The sequence below is a fragment of the Pteropus vampyrus genome, unplaced genomic scaffold (assembly GCF_000151845.1).
Source record: "Pteropus vampyrus isolate Shadow unplaced genomic scaffold, Pvam_2.0 Scaffold133, whole genome shotgun sequence".
NCBI lineage: Eukaryota > Metazoa > Chordata > Mammalia > Chiroptera > Pteropodidae > Pteropus > Pteropus vampyrus.
The window spans coordinates 3,159,601-3,185,148 of NW_011888914.1; the positions used below are offsets into that span (position 1 = coordinate 3,159,601).

The 25,548-nt window shown below is 34.4% G+C and overlaps 1 protein-coding gene across 7 annotated transcripts in view; it reads right to left on the bottom strand.

The window, feature by feature from the left end:
• The window catches only part of CASP8AP2 (caspase 8 associated protein 2), a 31,745-nt gene extending 11,142 nt beyond the window's left edge, over window positions 1-20,603 (bottom strand). For 2 of the 7 annotated variants that reach the window (XM_023534814.1, XM_023534813.1), the window contains exons 1-6: window positions 20,427-20,459; window positions 8,260-8,342; window positions 4,968-5,036; window positions 2,532-2,632; window positions 1,896-1,970; window positions 932-1,047 (exon numbers count right to left, since the gene is read on the bottom strand). In XM_023534814.1, coding sequence (XP_023390582.1) covers window positions 932-1,047; window positions 1,896-1,970; window positions 2,532-2,632; window positions 4,968-5,036; window positions 8,260-8,342; window positions 20,427-20,434 — 452 coding nt within the window. In that variant the 5' untranslated portion in view covers window positions 20,435-20,459. Of the gene's footprint in view, window positions 1-931; window positions 1,048-1,895; window positions 1,971-2,531; window positions 2,633-4,698; window positions 4,768-4,967; window positions 5,037-8,259; window positions 8,343-20,022; window positions 20,350-20,426; window positions 20,461-20,486 lie in introns of those variants that run through there. The other 5 variants (XM_023534810.1, XM_023534809.1, XM_023534811.1 and 2 more) reach the window with 5 other exon arrangements.
• Window positions 20,604-25,548: the final 4,945 nt, after the last annotated feature.

The window sequence follows — 25,548 nt, forward strand, 5'->3', positions numbered from 1 at the left end:
AGAATAGAATTCTATGTAGTTCTCTATCCTAGTTTTCTGTTTCACATGTAATAGAGTTGTGATTCTCTCCTAAATGAATGGTAAGTATTTACTGCTTTTTAAAAAATGCCTAAGTCTTAAAGTTTTACATTAGTGTTCCAGTAAACTAGCAGTTTTCCTACAAATGAAATGTATATAGCTCATTATAGCGTTTCATAAGTCCATCTTCCCGAGCTTCTATAACTTCCTGAATTTCCATAAATCTGTTCCTAATCAGTACTAAATGTGGAGAATATCAAAACTTAAAAGACTCGGGAATAAGGGGGAGATTTTTATAAAACAAAAGAGGACACAAGAGATATATAACCTAAGGCAAATTGTAGACCTTATATTGATCTTGTTTGAATGAACTGCATCCCCCAAAAATTCATTTGTTGAAGTCCTAACCCCTAGTACTTCAAAATATGACCTTATTTAGAGACACGGTCTTTACAGAGGTAATTGAGTTAAAATGAAGTCACTGGGGTTAATCCAGTATGACTAGTGTCCTTGTAAAAAAGGAAATTTGGACGAAGATATGTACAGAAGAAAGACAATATAAAGAGACAGAGGAAGAAGGCAACCATCTACAAGCCAAGGAGAGAGGCACTCTTGATATTTCAGTAATTTGCTGGGGGCCTAGAAGAACCCATAACATACACACCAGCAGAGTACCAGAGTAAGATCCCAGTGTATTAAAAAACTAAATATATTCAGGGTAGTATGTAGCAATATTCTATTTAATAATCATATATATATCATTATGATAATATACCATTAGTCATGTACTCATAGTAAAACCTGACATATTTAATAATGCATGATTTTCATATTTTTCCACTCAAAAGCTAAAAATATTCCACATATCAAAACCCACATAATTTATAAACAGATCCATACTCCTCATTTATACCTTTGGTGAAGATTACTTATTTCTTCATCCTTGCGGTTTATTTCCATTCTGGCAGTTTTGATAAGTGCTGAAATATTCTTCTTAAGAGACTGGTTTTCATTTTTTAAGCTGAAATTCTAAACGTCATGAAATATATTTAATAAATTACATACCTACAGTATTATTAAACTACTATTTATAATAGCTAATGATTACTGAGTGCTAAATACATACCAGGCATTACATATTTGGTCTTATATAATTCTCAAGAAAGTATTATGAGAAATACTATTATGCTCATTGTACAGATAGGGAAGCCGAGCTTCAAAAGTAACTGGCACCAGGGAAAGGCCATTTAAAGCGAAACTACTCAAAACAGGGATCAAAATGAAAAAGACACAAATAAGAAGAAAACAGTTCTCCCTGAGTCATTATCTTGAAAACTGAAAATACAAATTATCAAAATTTTGTTATATTTAACAACTTAGCTGTAACATGCAACAATGTACTAATTCTCAGGTGAACAAAGAAAAAAATCTACGACTGACTGGTTCTTTGGGCAAAAAAGAAAAGAAAGAGAAACAATTTTACCAAAAAGTAAAAATCTGAACAAGACATGACATTCTTGATTTTTGCAGCATGACCACAACAAAAGTAACTGGCACTAATTCTGAAGGCATCACAATTTTCCCCCAACAATCACCCTAAATCTTTGCTCATCAAACCATTCTCTTTCAAACCACCGAATATCTCTATGAACTTTCTATTATTTAACTCTTAACTAGTCTAACAGATCTTCTATGTCAATGTCATTTGACAAAGCCAGCAGCTTTCCTATATCAATTTTATAGTAAATTATGCATGTTTTGTCAGATTTGCTTATAAACTACCAACACTTTAGCATTTTAATTCCTAACAAAATTTTTATTAAATTTTTATTTTAAAAGTTAATAAGACAAAAATAATATGCTCATTACAATGGTACCTGTGTCTGTATTTCTTTAAATTTTTTCATCAGCTCTTTCATTTGTAGCTGACATTTTCCATATTTTACTTGTAACTGTAAGATATAAAAAGATTAAGTATCATTCTAAATTATTTTCTTAGCTTACATAATATTTCAAAGTATTTAAATTTTGCAACTCAATCTACTAAAAAGGGGAGATGAGGTCTATTTCTGCTAACAAGTATTCAGTAAGATCACTGGTGTTTGAAGTTGGTTCTACCAATAATATATATTTTTAGTTTCACATTCAATCTCCAAACCTTAATACTCAAACAAGGTAGAAAGAAATTTACCTGACTTAAGTCTTGGGATATTTCATAACTTAATATAAATCATGAAAAGATAAAATTTTATACCACACGGATTACCTGTTGAGGTTTTATAAATTTAGACACTTAAATTTAATCAAGCAAAATTATAACTAAATTTACAAAAGCATTCAGGAAATATTGTTTTAAAAAGCAGATCTGATGGCAGAAACTGACATAAGTATTCTTTTTGTCTGAGAGCTACTTTCTAAACACAGAATGTTTATTTAATAGTAAACGGATGTCTGCACTTCGGGAGCTGCAACAGAGTAAAACAACTGTCTTTAATATATCTGGCAACCCATACATCATTATATGTTGCCTCCTTTGCAGTTCCTTCTTCAGTAAGAATTTCTTCATATAAATCCAAACAATTTCTGGATGGTACACAGGATTTGGAAGGACTATCTAAAATAAACAAACAAAAAACCCTTACATTAAAATATGTATTTCCAGATTCAATGTGATACTATCAAAATTCCAATGTCATTTTTCACAGATTACAACAAACAATCCTAAAATCTGTATGCAACCACAAAGATTGCAAATATCTAAAGCAACCCCAGATGGAAGATCAAAGCTGGAGGTATCACAATTTCTGATTTCAAACTATAACAGAAAGCTATAGTAATCAAAACTATATGTATTGGTATAAAAGCAGATATGTAGATCATTAGGACAAAACAGAGAGCCCAGAAAAAAACCCACACACATATGGACAACAAATTTATGACAAAGGAGCCAAGAATATACAACAGGGAAAGAATAGTTTCTTCAAGAAATGGCAGCCACATGAAAAACTGGACCCCTATCTTACATCATGCACAAAAATCAACTCAAAATGGATTAAAGACTTAAATAAAAGACCTGAAACCATAAAACTCCTAGGAAAAAAAACACAGGAGGTAAGCTCTTGGACACTGGTCTTAGCAATGATTTCCTGATTTGAACACAAAAAGCAAAGACAACAAAAGCAAAAATAAATAAGTGAGGCTACATCAAATTAAAAAATCTTCTTCACAGCAAAGGCAACCACCAACAAAGTGAAAAGGCAACCTACAGAATGGGAGAAAATATTTGCAAATTATATACCTGATAAGGAGTTTAACATCCAAAATTTATAATGAACTCACACAACTCAACAGCAAAAACAGAACAAAACAAAAAAAAATCTGATTGAAAAATGGGCAAAGGAACTGAACAGACATTTTTCCAAAGGCAAACAAATGGCCATCAGGTAAATGAAAAGGTCAGGGAAATATAAATCAAAACCATGAGATATTACCTCACATGTATTACAACAGTAATCATGAAAAAGATGAGATGTCAAGATAACGAGGGTATAGAGAAAAGGGAACACTTGTACACTACTGTTGGGAATGTAAACTGGTACAACTACTATGGAAAAGAAAAAATTAAAAACAGAACTACCATATGATCCAGCAATCCCAGTTCTGGGTATATATTCAAAGGAAATGAAAGCAGGATCTCAAAGAGATATCTGCACTCCAATGTTCACTGTGGCATTATTCACAATAGCCAAGACATGGAAACAACCTGTGTCTATCAACAGATGAATGAATAAAGATGTGTGTGTCTATGTACACGCCCACACCACAATGGAATATTATTCAGTCATGAGAAAGGACATTCTGCCATTTGTGACAATATAGATGGACCTTGAGGGCATTATCCTAAGTGAAATAAGTCAGACAAAGACACATACTGTAAGATATCACTTATGTGTGGAATCTAAAAAAGCCAAATGCATAGAAACAGAGACCAGAACGGTGATTATCAGGGGCTAAAGGTGGGGAAAAAGAGGAGATGTTGATCAAAGTACGAACTTCTAGCTACAAGATGAATAAGTCTAGTGAGTTAATGTATAGCAGTGATTATAGTTAATAATACTGTATTACATAATTGAAAGTTGCTAAGAGAATAGATCTTAAATGTTTTCACCACAAAAACAAGATGGAATTATGTAATGTGATGCAGGTATTACATAACTCTATGGTGGCCATTATTATGCAATATATAAGTGTATCATCTCAACACATTGTACACCTTAAACTTATACAATGTTATATGTCAACTGTATCTCAATAAAGGTCGTGGGGGGGACAAGTAATGTTAAGCTTTTGCATATTGTATCTATCGCAACTTGATGGCCTATCCATTTCTCTCTATCTCCTGAATTTAACCATGTCTATACTGATTTCACAGATAAGAGTTGGAAAACCAATTTACCTAAAATGCTTGTGTCAACAAATCAGGTCTGATGATCATATCTGTTCAAAGCTCTGAGAGATCTGATGATGGAAAAAGTTTCTAATTTGGATAGGTCATGAGACTCTGCATATCACACTCCTATTGATACATTTGAAAATATTTATAGTAACTACCCTTTTCAAAAGTTCCAGTATCATGTAACCTGTGATGTATAACCTGAGTATGAGTAGTAATATACTTACAGACAAGACCACCAGTTACATTTCAAAGGTCCAAAATATTTGTGCACAAGGTCCAATTAAATCTGACACCTAGATGAATAACAAACCTGAGTGCTAATTTGTTTTAATGATCAAGCTTTAGGCAAGAAAATAATTACCTAAATGTAATCATTTCAAAAAATAGGCAGATGGTTCAGGATCTATGGGTTATTCTAAAAATTAGTAACAACAAAATAAACATTTCCAATAGACTAACAAAACAAAACTATTTTATTATAGAATTTACATACCAGAAACAGCACTGTCCAACCCAGCATATATGTCCAAAGAACCTTCGTCATTATTTTTAAGAGGAGAAGCTGCAAGAAAATTAAAGACTAGTTAAAACTGACTTATTACATTTAGTGAAATTTTCCCATTGCTGCTGTAAAGGACCAGGAAAAGAGACATTATTGTTCTTAAACCCCAAAAAGAGAATTATTTAGAAGTTTTATACAGTCTTATAAACAGGATGATCTTAGCAAACAGATTTATGACTCTTATTACCTCAGATTTAGATTTAAAAGCTTACTTTCAAAACATACTAGTGAGAAAGTCTCCAATTCCAAAAATAGCATAGTGTCTATTAAACTAATCCTCCTGCAAATAACAACTGTAAACCCGAAACATTAAAAATTATCTGTAGTCAAATGCTCTACCACTAGACTTACTATGGTGATTACTTTGCAATATATACAAATATCAAATCATTACAGTGTATACCTGAAACTTACATAATGTTTTATGTAAATTATACCTCAAAAAAAAAAAAATCTACCTGAAGAACTAGAGAGCAACCCAAAGCAGGAAACAACTAGAGGGGAGACAACATTTGAAAGAAGAAAACAGCACTGTGTCAGTTCCCTATCCCCTTTTTATTATAATTTTTTTGTGGAAGGATAGGCCCTACACCTAGTTGGAGCCACACTGGGCAGTGAAAACTCAGATGGAAATCTCTAGTCCTAATAGCTTGAAGAACTAGAGAAAAAACTTTGGGAGTGATAACAGCAACTAAAAAGTAAGAGAAGAAATCCAGAGAGCCACAGAGGGGATTCCCCAAATTGTGTCCAAATCTCTGAGTGACCCCTAAACAACACTGGTAAAAGTTAGAACTGCAAAAAGTCCAGCTAAAGCTAAAAAATTTGAACAGAGATTTCAGCTGCTATCCACCACAAAGAAGACAGAAGTTTAAGTTCAGCCAAGTTAAATCCATGCTAAAATTAAAACAGCAACAATCTTCAGAGGAATTTAACAGAATTTCAATGTCTCTATAACATAACATTTTACAATAGACAAAATTACTGCATAGGAAATCTTGGTAGAGAAAAAGAAACAAAAGAATCAAATGAAAATCCTAAAACTGAAAATTATAATACCTAATGTAAAAAAATTCACTAAGTGTACTTGACAGAAGAGCCAGTGAACTTGTAGATCAATAAAAACTACCCAAGTTGAAGAACAGAGAGAAAATAATTTAAAAGAAAAAAAAAAAGTCTTAGTAACCCACAGGACAATATCAAAAGTTTTCACATACTATACATCAGGATTATCAGGAGAGAGTGGGGAAGAAAATGATAATTGGAAGGATACTAGAAGGATGACAAATGGTAATTAGTAAATATAAAAATTATTTTTTCTCTTAATTTCTTTTAATTCCTCTTAATTTCCTTAAGATACATAGAACAATTTAAAATAAAAATTACAGCACTGTATTGTCGGGTTTATGACATCGTTAACATAAGGAAATGGATGGAGGTTAAACACAACTATATGTACAAGACTGTATCTTTACATGAACAAGTGTACGATACTACTAAGTAGAACACAAAATGTTAAAGATGTATATTGCAAATCCCTGAGCAACTACTAAAAATCATGTAGTGGTACAGCTAAAAAGCTAATAATATAAATTAGAATGGAATTCTAAAATATATTCAAATAATATTTAAAAGAAGCAAGAAAATCAAAAAGAAAAAATGAGACAAACTAAAATATTAAAATAATAGATATAAATTCAATCACAATAATTGAACATTACTGGGTTAACTGACAAATTGAAATAAAAATGGCAGATTAAGTGTCATCTCAGTGTTAAATTTACTGAAATTAATATTATACTGTTATGTAAGAAAATTAACTTTTTCTTACAAAATATACACTGGAGTATGTGGGGTAAAGGACTATAATGTATGCAACTTACTCTCAAATGGGTCAGGAAAAAATTGTGTGTGTGTATGTGTACGTGTGTGTATTTAAAAAGAGAGTACGTACACAAAAATTAAGCCACTGGCATAAAATATTAACGAGAGGTAAATTTGGAAACTAGGTAAAGGATTCCTTGTATATTCTTATTCTTAAAACTTTTCTGTAAGTTTGAAATTATTTCCAAACAAATATAGTAAAACACGATTATGGAAATATTATAGGAATAAAATTTTTCATAAAATCATGTGAAGTGGTAAGAAGTAAAATGCACCATAAAATATACACTGTGGCTCTAACTATCGAAAAAATGTATGTATGTAGACAGGAAGCTGGGAAAAAGTAATATGTATAAATGAAAACAGCTATTCCCAGTAAATGAGATTAACAATGCAGTTTTGTTCTTCAAAATAATAAAAGTTGCAGATGTGATAAAAGTTAACTGTTTATGAATCTAGGTAAAAAGTAAATGTGTTCATTATTTTATACTTTCGATTTTTCTGTTGGTTTCAAATATTTCAAAGGAAAAATATCATAAGAGAAATACACAGCAGCATAACAATTCGAAACTACATCAGCAAAAATAATTAAATAATACTAAAAAGCAAATAATTATTACCCGGAGTAGTTATGTTGGCCATATTTTATGTGAATCCTTCCATATCTATAAATATTCATTTTTGAAAATATATATTTAAGTAAAAATGAAATTCCACTAGATATGTTTTACAACTGCCCTTCTCATTCTATAGCATAGGAATCATAATTCTAGTCAATAAATATCCATTTATAATCTTGAAAAATTTAATGAGGTTGTCATAGCATAATTACAATTATGACGAAAGTGAGTAAATGTTACAGCAATATTTGAAAGTTTATAGTCTGCATATTATTTAAAATATCGCTATGAGCTTATTTTACTATGAGGTCTTGGTTATCTTTTTCAAACTAATCATCTACTATGACTGTCGATTTTCCCCTGAAAAACAATAAACAAGCACCGTTGTATTTACTGGAAGTATTAACTTCAAGAATAACAAATACCTATCTTCTATTTTTTTGGATATGACAGTAAAGAACATTACAACTTACACTAGCAAAGTTGCTAATTTCATTACATTCGAGAGGCTTGAAAGCATACAATAACATTCATATTTACTAGACACTTGCTATTTGCCAGGCACTTCATTGTATGAATTCATTTATGTGAAATAGTTGAATTTCACACTATTTCATTTATGTGAAATAGAAAAAGTTGATAACGATAGTGTATTCAACAAGAATAAGTAAACAATTTTGTAATTAAATAAACTGAGAAAGACAATTAAAATGTGCTCTTACCAGAAAAGGCATCAAATAAACTTGTTCCATCACCATTGTCATCATCTGCTGCCATGATCCTATTTCCTCTTGATAGCTGCCATCTAAAGTATTAAATATAAAAATTTGCCACTGTTAAAAATCAAATTCACAATTCAAAGAGTAAACCTAGCTTTAAGTTAAAATGCAACTTTCAAATTTGGACACACCGAATAAGTTCACTCTATCATGATTACAAAAAAAAAAAAAAAAAGCCTAACATTTTCCAAAAGCTAAAATTATAAAACAAAAATCTTAAATCTGCTGATATGGTTAAGCATTGTCACAAGGTAAATGATGCTAATTTTATAAAACAGACTAAAATACAAATTAACATTTATACTAAAATAAGCCAACTATCATACCAAATAAATACAACTATATGCTGAGTTCTGTGAATCCTCTTAGCAAATCATCAAATCTGGAGGTGGTCTTGGGGACTCCAGACATATGTATACTTCACCAATAAGATATTAAGATAGGCAAACAGTAAAGAGTTTGATACTATACTAGGTTGATAATGTGTGGTAAAACAGGTACTCTCATACATCACTAAAGTATATACTGGTATAAGCTCTATGGAGGCAATATGGTAATAGTTATTAAAATTTTAAATGCAAATACTCTTTAACCCAGCAATTTCATATCTAGTAATTTGTTCTACAGATATACAAGCACGTGGCTACAAAAATGTATGTACAGAAATATTCAACACAGTGCTGTTTGTAGTGGCAGGACAGGAAGCAAAGTAAGAATACAAAACAGTAAAAAAAAAAATTGACTTATCTGACATGCACTAACATCTGACATTCTCTGTTCTGCCAGTTAAACTTGATTACCACCAACAGAGACATATGCTTACCAACTGCCAGGTGCATTTATTACCAAATCGAATTATGCTTTTTCCTTTATTTTTCTAAGTAATAGTATGATGAAAGATTAGATTACCAAAAGGGAGTTATTTTCCAGTGAAAACTAAGCTGAATGCTTTGAAAAAACTCAAAGGTGAGTAGCAATACACACAATTGCTTGTCAAATCAAGTAAGGGTGAGGTAACCTAAAACACCCAAAGAGAAAATCTAGTCTATACTCAGATTGATTCACAAGTATCTTAGTTCTTAGTCCATTTTAATGAAAAAAGTGCTGGATATCATAAACAATGCCTTATGGGTATGGCTCACGCAAGACAGAAGTCAGAACTCTAACCACCAGATTCACACTCAAAGAAAAGGTCACGGTTACCCATAGGAGGTACAATTTATGTTACTCTCTTAACTAAAATTAAAGTATATAACTTTCTTCATTCCCCACATTTCCCATTCCAACATTTTTTCCAATTAGCTGATTTAATTAACTGTTATAATATAGCCTGCATGATAATTACAGAAGGTACAAATGGCATAAACACATCTGGCAAATATCACGACTGACTCTAGGAAAAAGAACTCAACCGGTGGAGCAGAAATTCACAGGTTTCCAATAGTAATAATCTACTATCAGTTGTAAACTGTCATACAGAGCGGGGAGCATCAGTCAGCGGGCTTTTTACAGAATGGAGATCAGTTAATCTAATGATCTGGTTATACAGAGGTCGAATATATCAAAATTTTCATTGTATATTATTTCACACAGTTTTAGTTTTTACTACTGGCAGGTATTAAAAAAAAAGATTCTACTTGCTCTAGTAAGTTAAAACTGGGAAAAAAATACAAGAGAGCTGACAAATCTTGGATCTTTTGTCCCTCATTTGTCTTAAATGTTTCTCCAATTGCTCCAAGGACCATGTCTCTACTCCTTAATCTCTACGCGCCCCCCACCAGTGAAGCTGTTTTTTTTTTTAATTACTTACAAATTTAAGAGAAAGTGACTGTTCATTTCTTAATCACATCATATGTTGCATTAAGAGTTCTTCAAAATTATTTCTGACAATAGTATATATAGTAATATAAAGGAGTCATAAATGATGTTTGTTATACAGGTCGTTTCTCACTATGTACACATAACAAGTTAAAGGAACTATGGCAATTATGCTTCTCCATTCTAAATCCACTCTGCTGTGATAATGGAGGTGGAAATTCAATATCGTTCTCCTTTGCTAACTGGAAAAATGTTAAGCCTTGTGAGTAGAGAGTGTGCTGGAAGGACACTGGAAAAGGTTTCTCTTTCTAATTTCAGTGTGCCTGGCTAGCTAGGCTTCTGCAGAGCATGCTTTTCTTCAGCATTCTGTTCCTGCAGCAGATGCAGTTTCTCTAGCACTAGGTTCCTGCAGGGCACAATTTTTCCACATGCCTGCCTCTTACAAGTGAAGCTGCAATGGGCACAGCAGGACATAGCTTTCTCCTGCTAGGCTCAGGGAGAGGGCAGCTTCTCCAAATCTTAGATATCACAGCACTTGACAGCCAGTAGCATCCAGGAGCTTTCCAACACACCTCCTCTGCTAGATACAGAGCAGTGTCACCAGCAAGGTACTTAGCTACCTCTAGCCCAGTCATACTCTTTCCAATGAAAAAGTAGCTCTTCTTTGGATGATCTATCTCAACCCTAGAAGTAGTGGCTACTCCCTTTATCTGCTATTCCTATATATTTTAGAGTTATCTTTAAGTACTTACTAACCAATTCCCAGTTACTCCCTCTGTTAATAATTCTTTATACTAAGCTTTATCTTTTCAAATTACTGTCTGGTTTTTCTGTCCTGACTGCACTCTGTCTGATGCAGGTAAAGAGTCACAATAGAGATTTTAACAAACTTCTCTGCTGTTCAAGCAGTTAAAGAAATTTAAAGATATAGCTCTGAACACAAAATTGACAGGCTTAATCTGATGACTTTATATTCCTGCAAGCAACAATTAAGAGAACTTATTTTACTTTCAAGCATTTATAAAAACTGATTAAATATCATGATAATGCAAGTTTCAATATCACAGAAGTGCTTTTATCAAGACCAATAAAATTCAAAGTTAACAATGCACTTTCAAGCTTCCCAATTCATTTAGAAATTTATAAACATAGGTCAAAGAACAAATATGAATGGAAACTGGGGAACATACAGAACTAAGTAACAATGAATAGACCACATAACAAAACTTACGAAATACAACTGAAAAAGTCTTTTCAGAAGAAAAGTTATAGCATTAAATAAATATGTAAGAAAAGATATAATTTTAATGAGGTCATCATCCAACTCAAGAAGTTAGAAAAAGGTCCAAATTTTATTCTATAACTAAAAAAATAAAGTTAGAAAAAGAACTAAGTAAATCTAAAGAAACACATAAAGAATAAATTAATAAAAAGAAACAAACACTATAAAGATGAATAAAAATAAATGCTGGCGCTTTAAAAGACAAATAGTCATATGCCTGGCAAAACTAATCAAGAAGGAAGACACAAACATTAGAAATAAAAAAGGAGTGACAGTTTCACATACAGTAGAGATTAAGTTACTAACGAAGCTCAATGAAAAGAACATTTTAGAAAAATGTAACTGGCCAAAACTGACTTAAGAAGAAATTGAAAACATGGACATATATAGGACGACTAAATAACGATATAGTAGTGATTCTACTCATAAAGAAACTAAACCCAGACAGTTTTACAGGTGAATTCTATCATACCTTCAAAGAACAAATAAAACATATATTCTATTCCAAACAAAATGGGAGTAGGGGGTGCAGGATTAAGATACAGATAATTTTATGTGGTTAGTACAGTCTAGACATCAATACTGGGCAAAGATAAGATAAAATAGGAAAATTACAAGTCAGGAACACTATAGGTCAATCTTTCTTATGAACATAGAAATAGCCTTTAAAAAATTAGCCAATTGCGCCCAGCAAGACATTTAACAAAAACAAAATACACTACAAAGTGAGGTCTATCCCCAAAAGGTAAGGATGGTATAACTAAAAAATCAATTAGTATAAAATAAGCACTGTTCTCTAGTTGATAAAGTTGCTTCCCAGTGGGTATGGGTCAACAGGTGTGCTACTGTCATACATGTGTATTGGAATTGAATTAAGTAAATGGATAGCAGATGGTGGGAGCCAGGTTTCTCACTATTAAAGTGAGAAATTACAGAAAAGCAAGAGAACAGGCTAGAATGATCTCTGTGGTAATGAATCAGAGTTGAAGACATAGTAAAAACTCACATTTAATTTAATATACAGATGATTAGATACAGAAATATTTATACGTGCATGTATACATATATGGGTTAGTAGACACACATATTTCTTTGCTCTATCAATTAAGGGAGCCTAAAAAACAAAATTCCAATATCAATAAGCACATCTAATATCCACATCTTAGCTTCTAATACTACTCTCCATTAAAATGGACTGAGGCTCCTTGAAGAAATGGCTGATTCTAAGACAGGGACAGGAAATACACAAGATGATGTGAAGCATCTTTATAGTGCAAGAAAGTAAGGAAGTGTCAAAAGAAAAATTGATAGAGGTATGTCAATGAAGCACTGGAACCAACTGAAAGAGCTCCCAATAGTCAAAGCTGGAACAATTTGAGCAAGATATTAAAGTAGTAACGAATTATGACACATATAAAAAATACATATCATTCCACAGAGATAAGTAAATTAGCAAATGGAGAAAAGATAATTCCAAATAAATTATGTAGATACTCCACTCTAAAGCAGGAAAGGCATAATTTCCCACTCCACAAATGTGGGCTGTGCATAGTGACTTCCTTCCAAAGAAGAGAGTATGGAATGGGGAAAAACGGATAACTTTATGATAAAGAAACCTGACAAACGCTACTTCAGTCAGATGATCAAGTTTATATCAACAGCCATAAATCATGTTGATAGTATATACTCTTGATATGTAATGAAAACAGCACTTTACCCATGATCTTCCCCAAAACCCATAAAACCTCAGTCTATTCATGAGATAAACATCACAAAATCTAATAGAGGGGTATCCCTACAATATACCTGACTAGTACTCTTCAAAACGGTCAAGGACATCAAAGACAAGGATTTGAGAGAAAATGTCACAGTCGAAAGGAGCCTAAGAAGACATGACAACTAATTGTAACATGGTGTTCTGGAACAGAAAAAGGATGAACATTAGGTAAAACTGAAGGAAATTTGAATAAACTATGGATTTTAGTTAAAAACGTATCAATGTTGGTTCATTAATTATAAAAAATGTATCATAGTAATGTAACATTAACACCAGAAAACTGGGAGGGTCTGTGGGATGATAAACAGGAATTCTCTGTACTTCTCAATTTTTCTATAAATCTAAAACTTCTAACAAATATAGCCTATTAATAAAAAATAATTAGTATATTTCAGCAAATTAGATTACAGAAGAAAAAATATGATCATCTCAAAATCAGCATATGATAAAATTCAACACTTTTAACAAACTTGGAATTTATGAAAGTTTAAGAACCTTACTTAAACTGATAAAGTATATATTTCTACTAAAAATACCTTTACATTAAACATCATAGATGATTATAAAATAGAAGCATCTCCTTTGAAAGTCAAGCATACTTCTATTTGAAAAAAGTAAGACATGAAATGAAATAGAACTGAAATAGAAAAAAGCTGACATTATTCACACTATGATCATCTTGTAGAAAATCTACAAATTATTAGAATAAGAGTTTCTCAAAGGCAATGAACATGAGATTAAGCAATAGCTTTCCTATATGCCAGCAGTTTTAAAACATAACTGACAAAAAGTATTATTTATAACAACAAAACCAAAGGTATATAGGAATTGTACAAGATGTGCAAGACCTTTATGGAGAAAATTATAAAAGATCCAAATCAGGGGTCTAAAACCTTTTCTTCTAAAAGGCCAGAAAGTAAATATTTTATACTTGCAGGCCATCTGGTCTGTCACAACCACTTAACTCTGCCACTGTATCCTGAAAACCACCACAGACAACATGTAAACAAATATGTGTGGCTGTATTCCAATAAAAGTCTATTTACAAAAACAGACAGTATACTTCTGATCTAAATAAATGATAAAATATCTCAATCATATAAAGGAAAATTCAGTATCAAAGTTGGCAATTCTCCCCAACTTTATAAACTCAATGCAATTCCAGTCAACCTTAACAAGCTGGCCACAAAATTCAAATTGAAGTGTAAAGGCCTAGGAGATTTGGGACGTTTTTTTATTTTGATTGGAAGTAAATTGTTTACTGAAGTATAACACAAATACAGAAAATAGTAAACACTGTAAGTATACAGTCCTATGATTTTTCACAAACTGAATATATCCATGTAACTAACTACTACTCAGATCAAGAAACAGATGGTTACCAGTCCCCTAAGTTACTTACTCCTTTTGCCCCCATTAACCACTATCCACTCCGAAATGTTGTCAAAGATATGTGAAAAATAAAAGCACATATATTGATGACTTGCTTTGCAGAGGAAGCATTTGCATATCAAATGGAGTGGGAGGTAGTGGAGATGTGTTGATTTCAAATGAGGACATCATCAACTTCGGAGAAAAGGCATATATGGAGGGAGAACTCTAAAACAGCCTAGTTGGAATGGGTCTCAGGTAGAATAGGACTGGGAAATAAGTCTCAAATCTCCTCTGAGTCAAACAGAAGATACTAAAAGTCAGACCAAGGAATCTGGTCTTGAACTTTCAAAAGATAAGAAAGGTTTCTGATTTAGAAACATCTATATAGAAAAATGAAATAGAAAGATTAATGTGTGGAATGAACTAGAAAGACAAAAGTATAGGAAAAGAAACTGGGAAGAAGGCTACTATGAGTCCACATGAGAAGACAACCCAAGATGGAGACAGTGGGAAGGAAAAGAATGTTTATAAGGAATAATGGAAGAAAATAAATAGGGGTAAATGCTGAATATGGGAAATATAAACAACAATCTCCTGCTTCAATTTACTCTCAAGCCACAAGCTTCTATTATCTTTGATGCTTTCCTTATCTCCATACCCACTTTCAAATAGTCAAATTCTTAGTGATTTTATTTTTAAGCCTCTCAAATTTAATGTCTCCTTTCCACTCACAGTCATTGTTCCAGTTTCAGATATAATTGTTTCTCACTTAAATTAATATAAAAGTCTCCTAGCTGGTTTTCACACTATCAGTATCTTTATCCTCTTACTATTTTCTATACTGGAACCCAAATTAATCCTGTTTATATCTGGCCTATGTTTTACTCCCAGATCAGAAACCTTCAAGAGCTACCCAAAACAACATTATCAAGTTAAGATTCCCTAGCACAGAACCCAAGGCCTCTTCCAGAAATATCTATCACTACTTTTCTTACTATCTCGCACTGCTCCCCTCACCTACCTCATTCAACTACATGATTGATTCTGTACCATAGTACATGTTTCTATAATGCAAATTAGTACATACATTATTGAGAAATAGAAAAATGCTGTCAGTATAATGCAGAAATTATGTTGGTTCAGACAGAGTTCTTCCCAGAATGTTAAAGTTTTCTATCATTAATTAAATGTTCTATTAATTAAATGTAGCAAGCCCTGAAGGAATCTAGTCCTGTATATGGTGCCCTTACCCTAACTGCCCATCACTCCTCTGTCTCAGTACAACAATAGGCTTTGTCTTAGAAGAGGTTAAGGATGGTTTTCCTCAATCTTTTCTTTTGCGGAGGGGGGGGGCGGGGGGGGGAAGGGGTGGGGCACGGTTAGGGACCCCAAACACAGGCAATGAGCCAGAGCCATTCAGTTTGCCATCACAATATTTCACATAAAACTTGTAACTGCCTCTACATCAACAACCTCTGATATTTCTGTCCCTCTGTTCTTGTCTACAGAAATTAACAGCCTCAATCTTTAATTACATCTTTCGTCAAGTGATTTTATCTTTTTCTTGAGAAAAAGATCTGTATTTATTGATATTTACTTATTAGGAATTTAACATGTCTTCTTAACTGTGCCAATATTTTAATGAAAATTGTTACTGTTCCTGTTGGTGCATGAGTGGATAGGTTTTGAGTATTGTGCCTATTTTTCCCAAAAATCCTGTTTTAGTGAGTTGCAGAATTGAAGGTTTTTCAAGAACGCATTTAACATTAAAGCAGAAATGTCTGTACATGCAGTTCCTTAAATATTCCATGTACTTCAACTCCCAAAACCTTGCTCACTCTGTTTCCTTACCTAGACTGCTCATCCCCTTCCCAAACCCAGTTACCCTAAAAAAGAAGACACTTTCTACAGACATAATGACTCACTATTTCCTTAATCTACTGACATTCTAAACTCATTATAATTGCATTTAGCAACCTCAACTGCAATCTTTTATTTTCTGAAATTGTTCTCGTACTTTAGCATGCAACAGAAACCCCTGGAGAAGTTAAAACACAAGACGGATGGGCCCCGTGCCCAAAATTTGATTCCATAGATTTGGGGTGAGACTTGAGAATTTGTATTTCGAAAAAGTTTCCAGGTCATGCTGCTGGTCCAAGGACCACACTTTGAGAACTACTATTTCAATAGACCAATGCTGTCCGATAGAACTCTCTACAACGATAAAAATGTCCTATATCTGAGCTGTCTAATATGGTTAACTATTATCCATATGTGGCTATTGGGTACATGAAATATGCATAGCATGACTGAGTATATTAGTTTCCTATTGCTGTTCTAACAAATTATCACAAACTTACTGATTTAAACAATACAAATTCATTACCACAAAAATCTCAGAGAGGATTTCTCAGAGCTGTGGTTATTAGAATTTCAGTAATACCTACCTAGCTCTAAATGCTATTGGGCACTTATAAAAATGTATCTGAATACTTTCTCCTAAGGAGATGTACTCCTGGACATCAATATCTTATTTTCTATAAATGCAAAGCAAAATTTATCTCTGGGCTAAGCACTTCCCGAGCAAACACAAGGGGGTAGAAAATAAAGAACAAGCACTGCCACAAAAAAGTAGGGGTACCAGCTCAGATTTAGACTCCTCTGCTGCTCCCTCAGAGCACAAGAAAATTAGAAAATTTAGTTTATACCAAAATATAAATTAAAAGTCTAGCAATAAGAAGCTAAAGTTAATAAACACATTCCTGTAAATCCAACTTCACCAAGTCCAAAACCAAAAATGATCATTTTTCCATCAACATCTGTCACCTCCTGACACCTCTACTTCTTTGAATACCACTAGCATTCCCTTATAGCCTACTGGTACTACTCTGCAATGTTTCTCTCATGTATCCTCATCTCTGCCATTTGAATTTGTTTCTGTAGGTCCTACTATAGCTATCTAATTATCTCCTCTCTCCAAAATACGTGCTACACACAATTGTTGGGTTACTTCTAAAGCAATCCTGCTCATAACACTTCCTACTCAAAAACTTTCCATTACTTCCCAATATCAACTAAAGTCCATACTTCTTACATGATCTACACTGGCACCTACTTTTCCAGCTCTATCATGCACTATCCCAAGGTTTCCACAATCCCAAGGTTCAGTGAAACTGGGTTTCTGTCTGCAAACACAATTCCTGACACCATCTCCCCACATCTATCCATGAACTCACAAGCAGTCTCAGTGTGAATATCCAGATTAGAATGTGAAAAATACAGTTTTTAGCAAAGTCAGGTGATTATATACACAATTAAGATACTCGGACTTCATCCAGTAGGGAATGGGGGAACCACTGAGGTTTTTAAAGCAGGGGAATATCATGATCAAATCTGCATTTCAGAAATTTAACTCTAGTAAGAAGAGTATAGAAAATATTAGTGGCAAGGGAGCTAGAAAAGACTATTAAAACCATATTGGAGACAATGAGAGGTGACGAAGTTGTCAGTAGTGGAAATAAAGGCAAGAAGCAGATCAGAGAGATTTCTGTGGCAGAATCAAAAAGATTTAATGAAATGTGTATTCAAATGTCCACTCTTAACCCCTTTAAGACCACAGCCTGAGTGCAAACTGTAATTGAAAATGTAAACTGATTATGAATTAATACTCCCTCTTCTGCTTAAAATTCTCAAGTGCTTTGATTTTAGGTTAAAAAACAAATTTTGTCACAATTCTGCTCACAAAGCCCTAAGTGACCTGACCTCTGCCCATCCCTCCAGTGTTAGTCTGCCTCATTCTCCCCCATTCCCTAGCAGTCTTTACTCTGATCATAGTGCCCTTCTTTCAGCTCCTTGAACATGCTGTTTGTTCCTTCCTACCACAGGGCCTCTGCAGAGTGCTCTTTCCTTGACCTCCACCTTCAGTTAACTCATCTTTGATATTCCTTCCCACTTAAGTAATGTTTGAGCCTTCCCTAGCTACCCTCTCTCCCCCATAGGTCAGGCCCCATGTTATATATTCTTAGGCTGTCCTTTCTCTTTATGACCTCATTTCAGTTTATGAATACATTTTTGTGGTATTCCTGGATAAATGTCCATCTCACCCACTAGACTGCAAGCTCCATGAAGACCAGGACCAGCTCAGTTCTGTTCACCACTGTATCCCCAGCTTTGCACAGGGCCTGGCAGGTTGGTAGTAATAAAAAAATTGTTGAATTAATAAAATTCCCAATTTATTAAATGACAACTCTGAGGTTTCTAGCTTTGATAACAAGGTAGTCATGCTTTTAAATGAAATGGAGAACCAAAGAAGACATCTTGAACTATCTGTAGGACATTCAGGCAAACATGTCTAAGAGACACCTGGAAACAACAGAGTATGTAGTACAGAAAGCAAGACATAACTGGCATAATTAATATTACTCTCCTGAAATCGCGAGGGCCAGTGACTTTCTTGGAAAGGAAGAGAGGAGAAATAGGAGTATTATGTATCCAAATCTCCTGGGAAGAGCAGCTTTTGCACACTTGTTCTCATCTTCCTCTAACTGAGGCTCACAATATATAATGAGAGTTGCTACTGATAGGGATGTTGCACCTATGAAAAGTGTAGACGCAAAATTTTAAATGCTGAGAAACATGATGAGGAAAGAAAATTGCAAGCTCATACATCATCTTTTCAGGAACGATTCCAATAAATTCAGATGTAAAGATGAAGCAAATGAGAAGGATCACCCAGCTTTTTGTGATAGGACAACGTCTTAAAAAAACAGTCTAAAGGAAGTTTTCTTTTTTAAAAAAATTGAGAGAATGAAATAAGCATTTGTAGAGAAAAACAGGAAAAAGCCAGGGAACAGGGAAGGTGTAGTTTTAGGCTCATGGGAAAGGTCAGATCTAATACAGCAAGATCCCTGAAGAACATATAAAGGAGAAATAACAACAAACGTTATGTATACTGAACACTGTATGCCAGACACTGACCTAAATATTCTAAATACATTAAATTACTTTAAATCCTCCCACAAGTCCTATGAGGTATACTGCTCTTCTTTTTCCCGTTTTACAGATGAGGAAACAGATAAGAGACTAAGAAACTTGCCCCAAGGTAAAACAGCTGGCAAGTGATAGATCTGGGATTGGATCCCAGCTCTATCTCCAAAGCCATATGACAATATCAAGAATGTGCATTAAATGTTGAAAGGGGGCCATATCATTGTAAAATAGCAAGAAATGCTAGGAAAAGATAATTGGGATGAAGGTCTCTGCCCCACTCCCAAGAGGAGCTGAGTGAGATAAAGGAGAGGCCAAAGGCTTGGAACTGGAGCTGTGGAGAATGGAAAACATCAAAAAAGAATCTGAGAAAGACTAGGTAAGAATGAGAGTCAACGCCAACTTGATCCCTTAAATAGAAATCCTGAGATTCTGTGAATTCTACATTAATATCTGAGGTAAGACCTACTTTGTCACGGTTCTTGGCGCTGCGGAGGTCAAGAAACTTCTCTGGGCTTAACAGTCTCGAAAACAACCAACATCAATGATCACCTGACACTAAGAAACACCCATTCCTGCAAAGAATCTCATCCGAAAGCCTTTGAAAGTACATTCCAAGACGAGATTGGTTTGGGGGGGAGGGGCGGAAGGAGCAGTCGAAAGGGAAATTCCTACATGCGTTCGCCTCCAGCCTGGACCCTCTGGAGGGACCACACAGGGACGTGAGTGCCAGCCCACAGGCTGCAACTGAGGGCGGCGGGAACGCAGCTCCCAGCGGGCCCCGGATATCAGGAGCGCCCCTCCCACCGCCTCCGCAGCTCTCTTCGACTCCCTGGCTCTTCGGACGCCGCAGGCCTCCGCTCGGGGTACTACCTCGCCATGCAGCCTCTTCCCCAGCAGCTTCGTGCGAAGCGGACCCCCAAAGCAACTTACCAAACCTGCCTGGCCCAAGACAGCCCAGGCTCCTTTCAGTACAGCGAGGTCTCCCAAGCATCTCCGCCAATGCCAGAGCGCAATCAGGGCGCGGAGGTGGGACTGAGCGCCCACGACCAATCAAATCAGACGCAAAGCACGTCCTGGCGTACATAACTAGTTCCCGCCTTCGGGAGGGGGAAAAAAAGCACACGGTTGGCGCCAAACTCCAGTAGTCTTCGGGGTAAGCAGAGGGGCGGGGCCAGAGCTGACGGAGTAGGAGACGGACCTGGGCTTCACCACGGAAGGGGTGGGACCTCGGCCAAGGTAGGGGCGGTGCCTGGGAGAAGCTCTTAATGAAAGGGATAGTAAGCTGCGAGAAGGCCTTCTCATTTATTTAGTCCTTCATTCCATAAATTCTATTGAGTATCAGCCACTTATACTGGGCGGCTGGCTCAATAACGATGAATAAGCACTGTTCTTTGCCCTCAGACACTTTCCTGGATGATAGAGGAACAACTTATCCTAGAGTGTTGGGAGCCTTGAGGAAGGGATACTTGTCCAGTGGGATAGGAGGGAGAGGAGAGGTTTTTAGAGGGTAGAATACCCGAATAGTCTTATAGAACCTGCAGAAACCAGAGATGTGGATAGGGTCTAGATTCCGGAAATGGGGCCTGCGCCATTGGCTGGTGAGGAAATAAAACAAAGCCAACTTCCCGTTACTTCATCCAGAGACCTTGATCTTGATCCCTAGCCGTTTGCTCTAGTTTGTCTGTTTTAACAACTTGGAACTGTCATATCATTATTAAATATTTTTAAATTTTGGAAAGGCCCCCATTTGAGAGAGTATGTTCTGGGAAAGCACTGGCTTCCTAGATTCTTCCCCAACCAGCTTCTCTTCTGAGAAGTTGATCATATAGAAAGGCATTCCAGGTTGTGGAGACTGGGACAGAGTAGAGAGCTGCAACCACAAGGCATTCATTGTTGCTGGAGCATAAAGTGTGAGGTGAGGCAAGAGAGGGAAGCAGTGATCAGACCATGAAAGAGCTTGTGTATGTCAAAGATCTTGGAATTTACCTTTAAATGATGAGGCATAGGGGAACTACTGAAGGATTTTAAGCTTGAAGTTGTCATAATCTGATTTGCATTATTAAGGTCCTTTGGCCTTGAGAAGGAAGGTTTTGAGGTGCTTCTGTAGCCATCTGGGCTAGAGAAAATGAGGATCCGAAGGTGATAGTAGGTAAGAGAGAGGATAAATTTTCAAATATTTATAAGATAAAATAGACAAAACTTACCAATTGATTAAATATTGGCTTTCAGCATGAATGCTTGATGATGGCATTAATAAAAAATATTTATTGAGAACATAGCATATATACCTCAAAAATCAATAAAGATTTTCCCAAAATTTATCTTCCATAAAAGAGTGACCTTATTATTGAAGACCTTACAAAGTCTTTCATTTTATTGGAACTCTCTTAAATATTTTACATTGACTAGAAAGTAGTGATTGGTTTAAAAATATTCTCTTGGAAAGACTTCAGTCAATGCCTATTTGGGATACTTATAGAAGTCAACCGAAGTAATTGATATTTTTTTAAAGGAAACAAATGTGACAGTTAATTTTTTATGAAGTCTGAACTGACAATTGCAAATATTGGTTAAAGAAAAGCAATTCCTGAAGATGTCTACGTACTTATATGGGGTAACCAACCTATAGCGTTAAGGGGAAAAGCATACAGTGCAGTGTACATGGTATGTGAACCTTTGCGTTAGACTGGGAAAAAGAATGTACATATACTTGCTTGTTTTTGCATAAGAAACACTTGAAGGGTAAATTAGAACCTAATAAAAAAGGCTAACTTACAGGGGAAGAAGACTGACTAGAGAGAATATAAAGGGAAGGAGACTTCTTTCACGCCTTTTTTAAAAACCCTCCTTTTAAGTATTTTTATATGCATGGCTTTTTCTTTTTTAATAACAGCTTTATTGAGATATAATTCACATACCATATATTTCACCTATTAAACTATTGTTTGCTTTTTTTATAATCTTTTACTTTTGAACCATGGAAATGTTTCATATATTCAAAGATTGAATTAAATCAGAAATAAAAAATGCTAAATGGAAAATACATTGAAATAAATAAAAATAACTGTGTAAACAAGAGAAATATAACTATTCAGACAAAATAATTATTTCAAATGACATCTAACTGTACATCATTAGTAGGGTATAGTCTAAGGACTAAAAGAACAGCAAAGAAATCTTACGCTTTATGCAGTAGTTTTATTGGTAGTTTTAGAATTATAATCTTGATACTATTTTAGGTTTGTGATAGGATTAAAAAATATATATTATGGTAATATTTTAGGACCAAGATATTTAATGAAAAAGAAGAGAAATCCAAACATAAAATCGAAAAAGTTAAGGGGAAATCCTATGCTATTATGTGTTAGTTGAAAATATCAGCATGACCTCATGATTTTAAAAATGCATATTTCTTATTTCTGTTGGAAGCAATAATACCCCAATATATCATTAATACATCAAAGCCCCAGACCATGTTTTCTAAATACTGTACTATTTCCCACTAAAACAGAGATCTGCTGGGGCTCTCCCTTGTCTCAACAGGTCAACTCCTAAGGGTAGAGAGCAGGATGAAGTAGGAGGGAGAGTATATCTAATGGAGCAAGTGTAAAACATTCAGTACTCTGAATGTGTGTACTAGTGGATAAGGTTAACAGTTCTAGTGATAGCATTATATATCATTTTTTAAAATTATTTTCTCAAATAATTTACATGAAAGTGCTCTGGAAAATCCTGTTAGAAATCTCAACAAGTGCATCTAGTTGTGGTAGATAAAGAAGAGTTGCAAATTCTTTGCTACTCCTTCACTGAAAAGTGGAGTCTAATTTCCAGCCCCTTGAATCTGGGCTGACTTTAATGACTTGCTTGACCATAGAATGCAAGCTGAGTGATGTTTTTGGACTTCCAAGACTAGGACATAAGAATCTTTACAGTTTCTACCTTGGATTCCGATCTCTCTCTCTCTCTCTCTCTCCCTCAAGATGTCATGTAGGCATTCCAGCTTACACTCCTACCTGAGCCTAGCCTTCTAGCCATCCCTGCCAAGTGAAGCCATCTTGAACCCTTCAGATCAGCCCATCCATTTGCTCAATACCACTGAATATTCTCAGTCAACACCTCATGGAGCAGAAGAATTGCCACCTGAGCCCTACTCAAATTCTTGACCCTCCTAAATTATAAAAAATTATAAAATGGTTGGTATTTTAAGTCATTATATTTTAAGGTAATTTGTTACACAGCATTAGATAACTGAAACAGAAGTGGTAATTAGACACAACAAAATAATGTAGAGTTTTATTAAAATTGTTTCATAAAATGTGAGAATGAAAAGCGGAACAGGAAAACCATGTTCAATGAACTTAAATTAATAATCACTCCCATTTATAGACTAAATTTAATTAAATTCTCTTCAATATTTTAAACTCTATTTATAAATTAAATAATTTTGATCTGCTTTTAAATACTTTAAATATTGGTAGAACAAATGTAAAAACCCTGACAAGTAAAGTATTCCTAAGTACCTAAACATGTAGTAAATCTCAAGTTCTCTCAAACATTCTAATAATTTTGACTAGTCAACTTCCCTTACTTTTCAATTTAAAGTCTATGAATACATACAAAAACCAATGAACTTATCTGCATTTCAAAATAACATATTCACCCAAAATAGAAAAAAAGCGGTAATCCAAGGAACTTTGGAAAGTAGTACTTTGACTATATATTTTCAGTCTAAAACAAAGACAAGAAAGATTTTTTTTTAACTTGCAAACAAATCTTAATCTCTAGTAAACTTGTTGTTCGTAATGGTATGAATGTAGCAACTCCAAAATTATATTGTATATATTGTAAAACTGAGAAATAAATATATTGATTATTGTAGGAGTCAGGGTTCTATGGGAAAAGGATGATTCAAATATGGAATGGAGGAAGGCAAGGTGGAATCCTGTGGTTTTCAGATTAGAGGTATCAGTATGAACTTATGATTTGAACACATATGTCTGTAAATGTGTACACACATGTATTTTATTTATATATACATATTCACATTTCCTAGCTCTGTTCTATGAAAGGGTCTAGAAGCTGCGATGCCCCAATAGTAATGAACACTTGTAGTATCCAAATCTTTGGTCTCTAAATACTATTCCTTAATAAAAGAAACTCCTTAGAGATATGAAAGATCCAGGACTGAGACAGGAGAGTAAAAGGATGATCTTAGATACCTGTTGTACCAGAAAGTAAAGAATCTTAAAAATATGCTGGAGACAAGCCCAAGGGCAAGTGCTTGTAGATGAGCCTGGAAATGGAACCCTCTTAAATTTTTTGCAAAAAATTATGAATAGATCAGTTTTTCTGGGGGAAAAGTCCCTAGCTTTCATCCAGGGGAAGAAATTTATAATTCATCTATCTGACAAAAGATTATATTCAGAATATTCAAAAACAAAAACAACCAACCAAGCCACATTCACACAACAAAAAGACAACCCATTTTTTAAATGGAGCAAAAAAAACTTCACACACAAAAAAAATCCCTATGAATATTAAATATTTGAAAATAATTCTTGTTCATCAGAGAAATGCAAATTCAAACCATGAGATACCTCTGCAAATCTACCAGAGTGACTAAAATTAAAAGTCTGAAAATAACAAGTGTTAAAAAAGATATGGGGTAACTGAAACCCACACTTTTTTTGTTATCAGCCAGACACAAGATAATACATACTATCTGATTTAATTTATATGAAATTCAAGACCAAGCAAAACTAATCAATTGCCACATTGATAATATTAAAAGATAAAGTGAGGCATATTAAAAATTTTAAGACTGAGCAAAAATCACTTTGAATCGAGCAGAATCCAATCGAGCAGATAAAATGGAGCTTTGAGGAAGTGTAAAAAATAAAGACTTATAGGTAGAAGGGAGCAGGAGCAAGGAAGTTACACTAGGCAAAAAATCAAATTGGTTATTGCAAGGTTACTTTCCTTTAGGGAATGA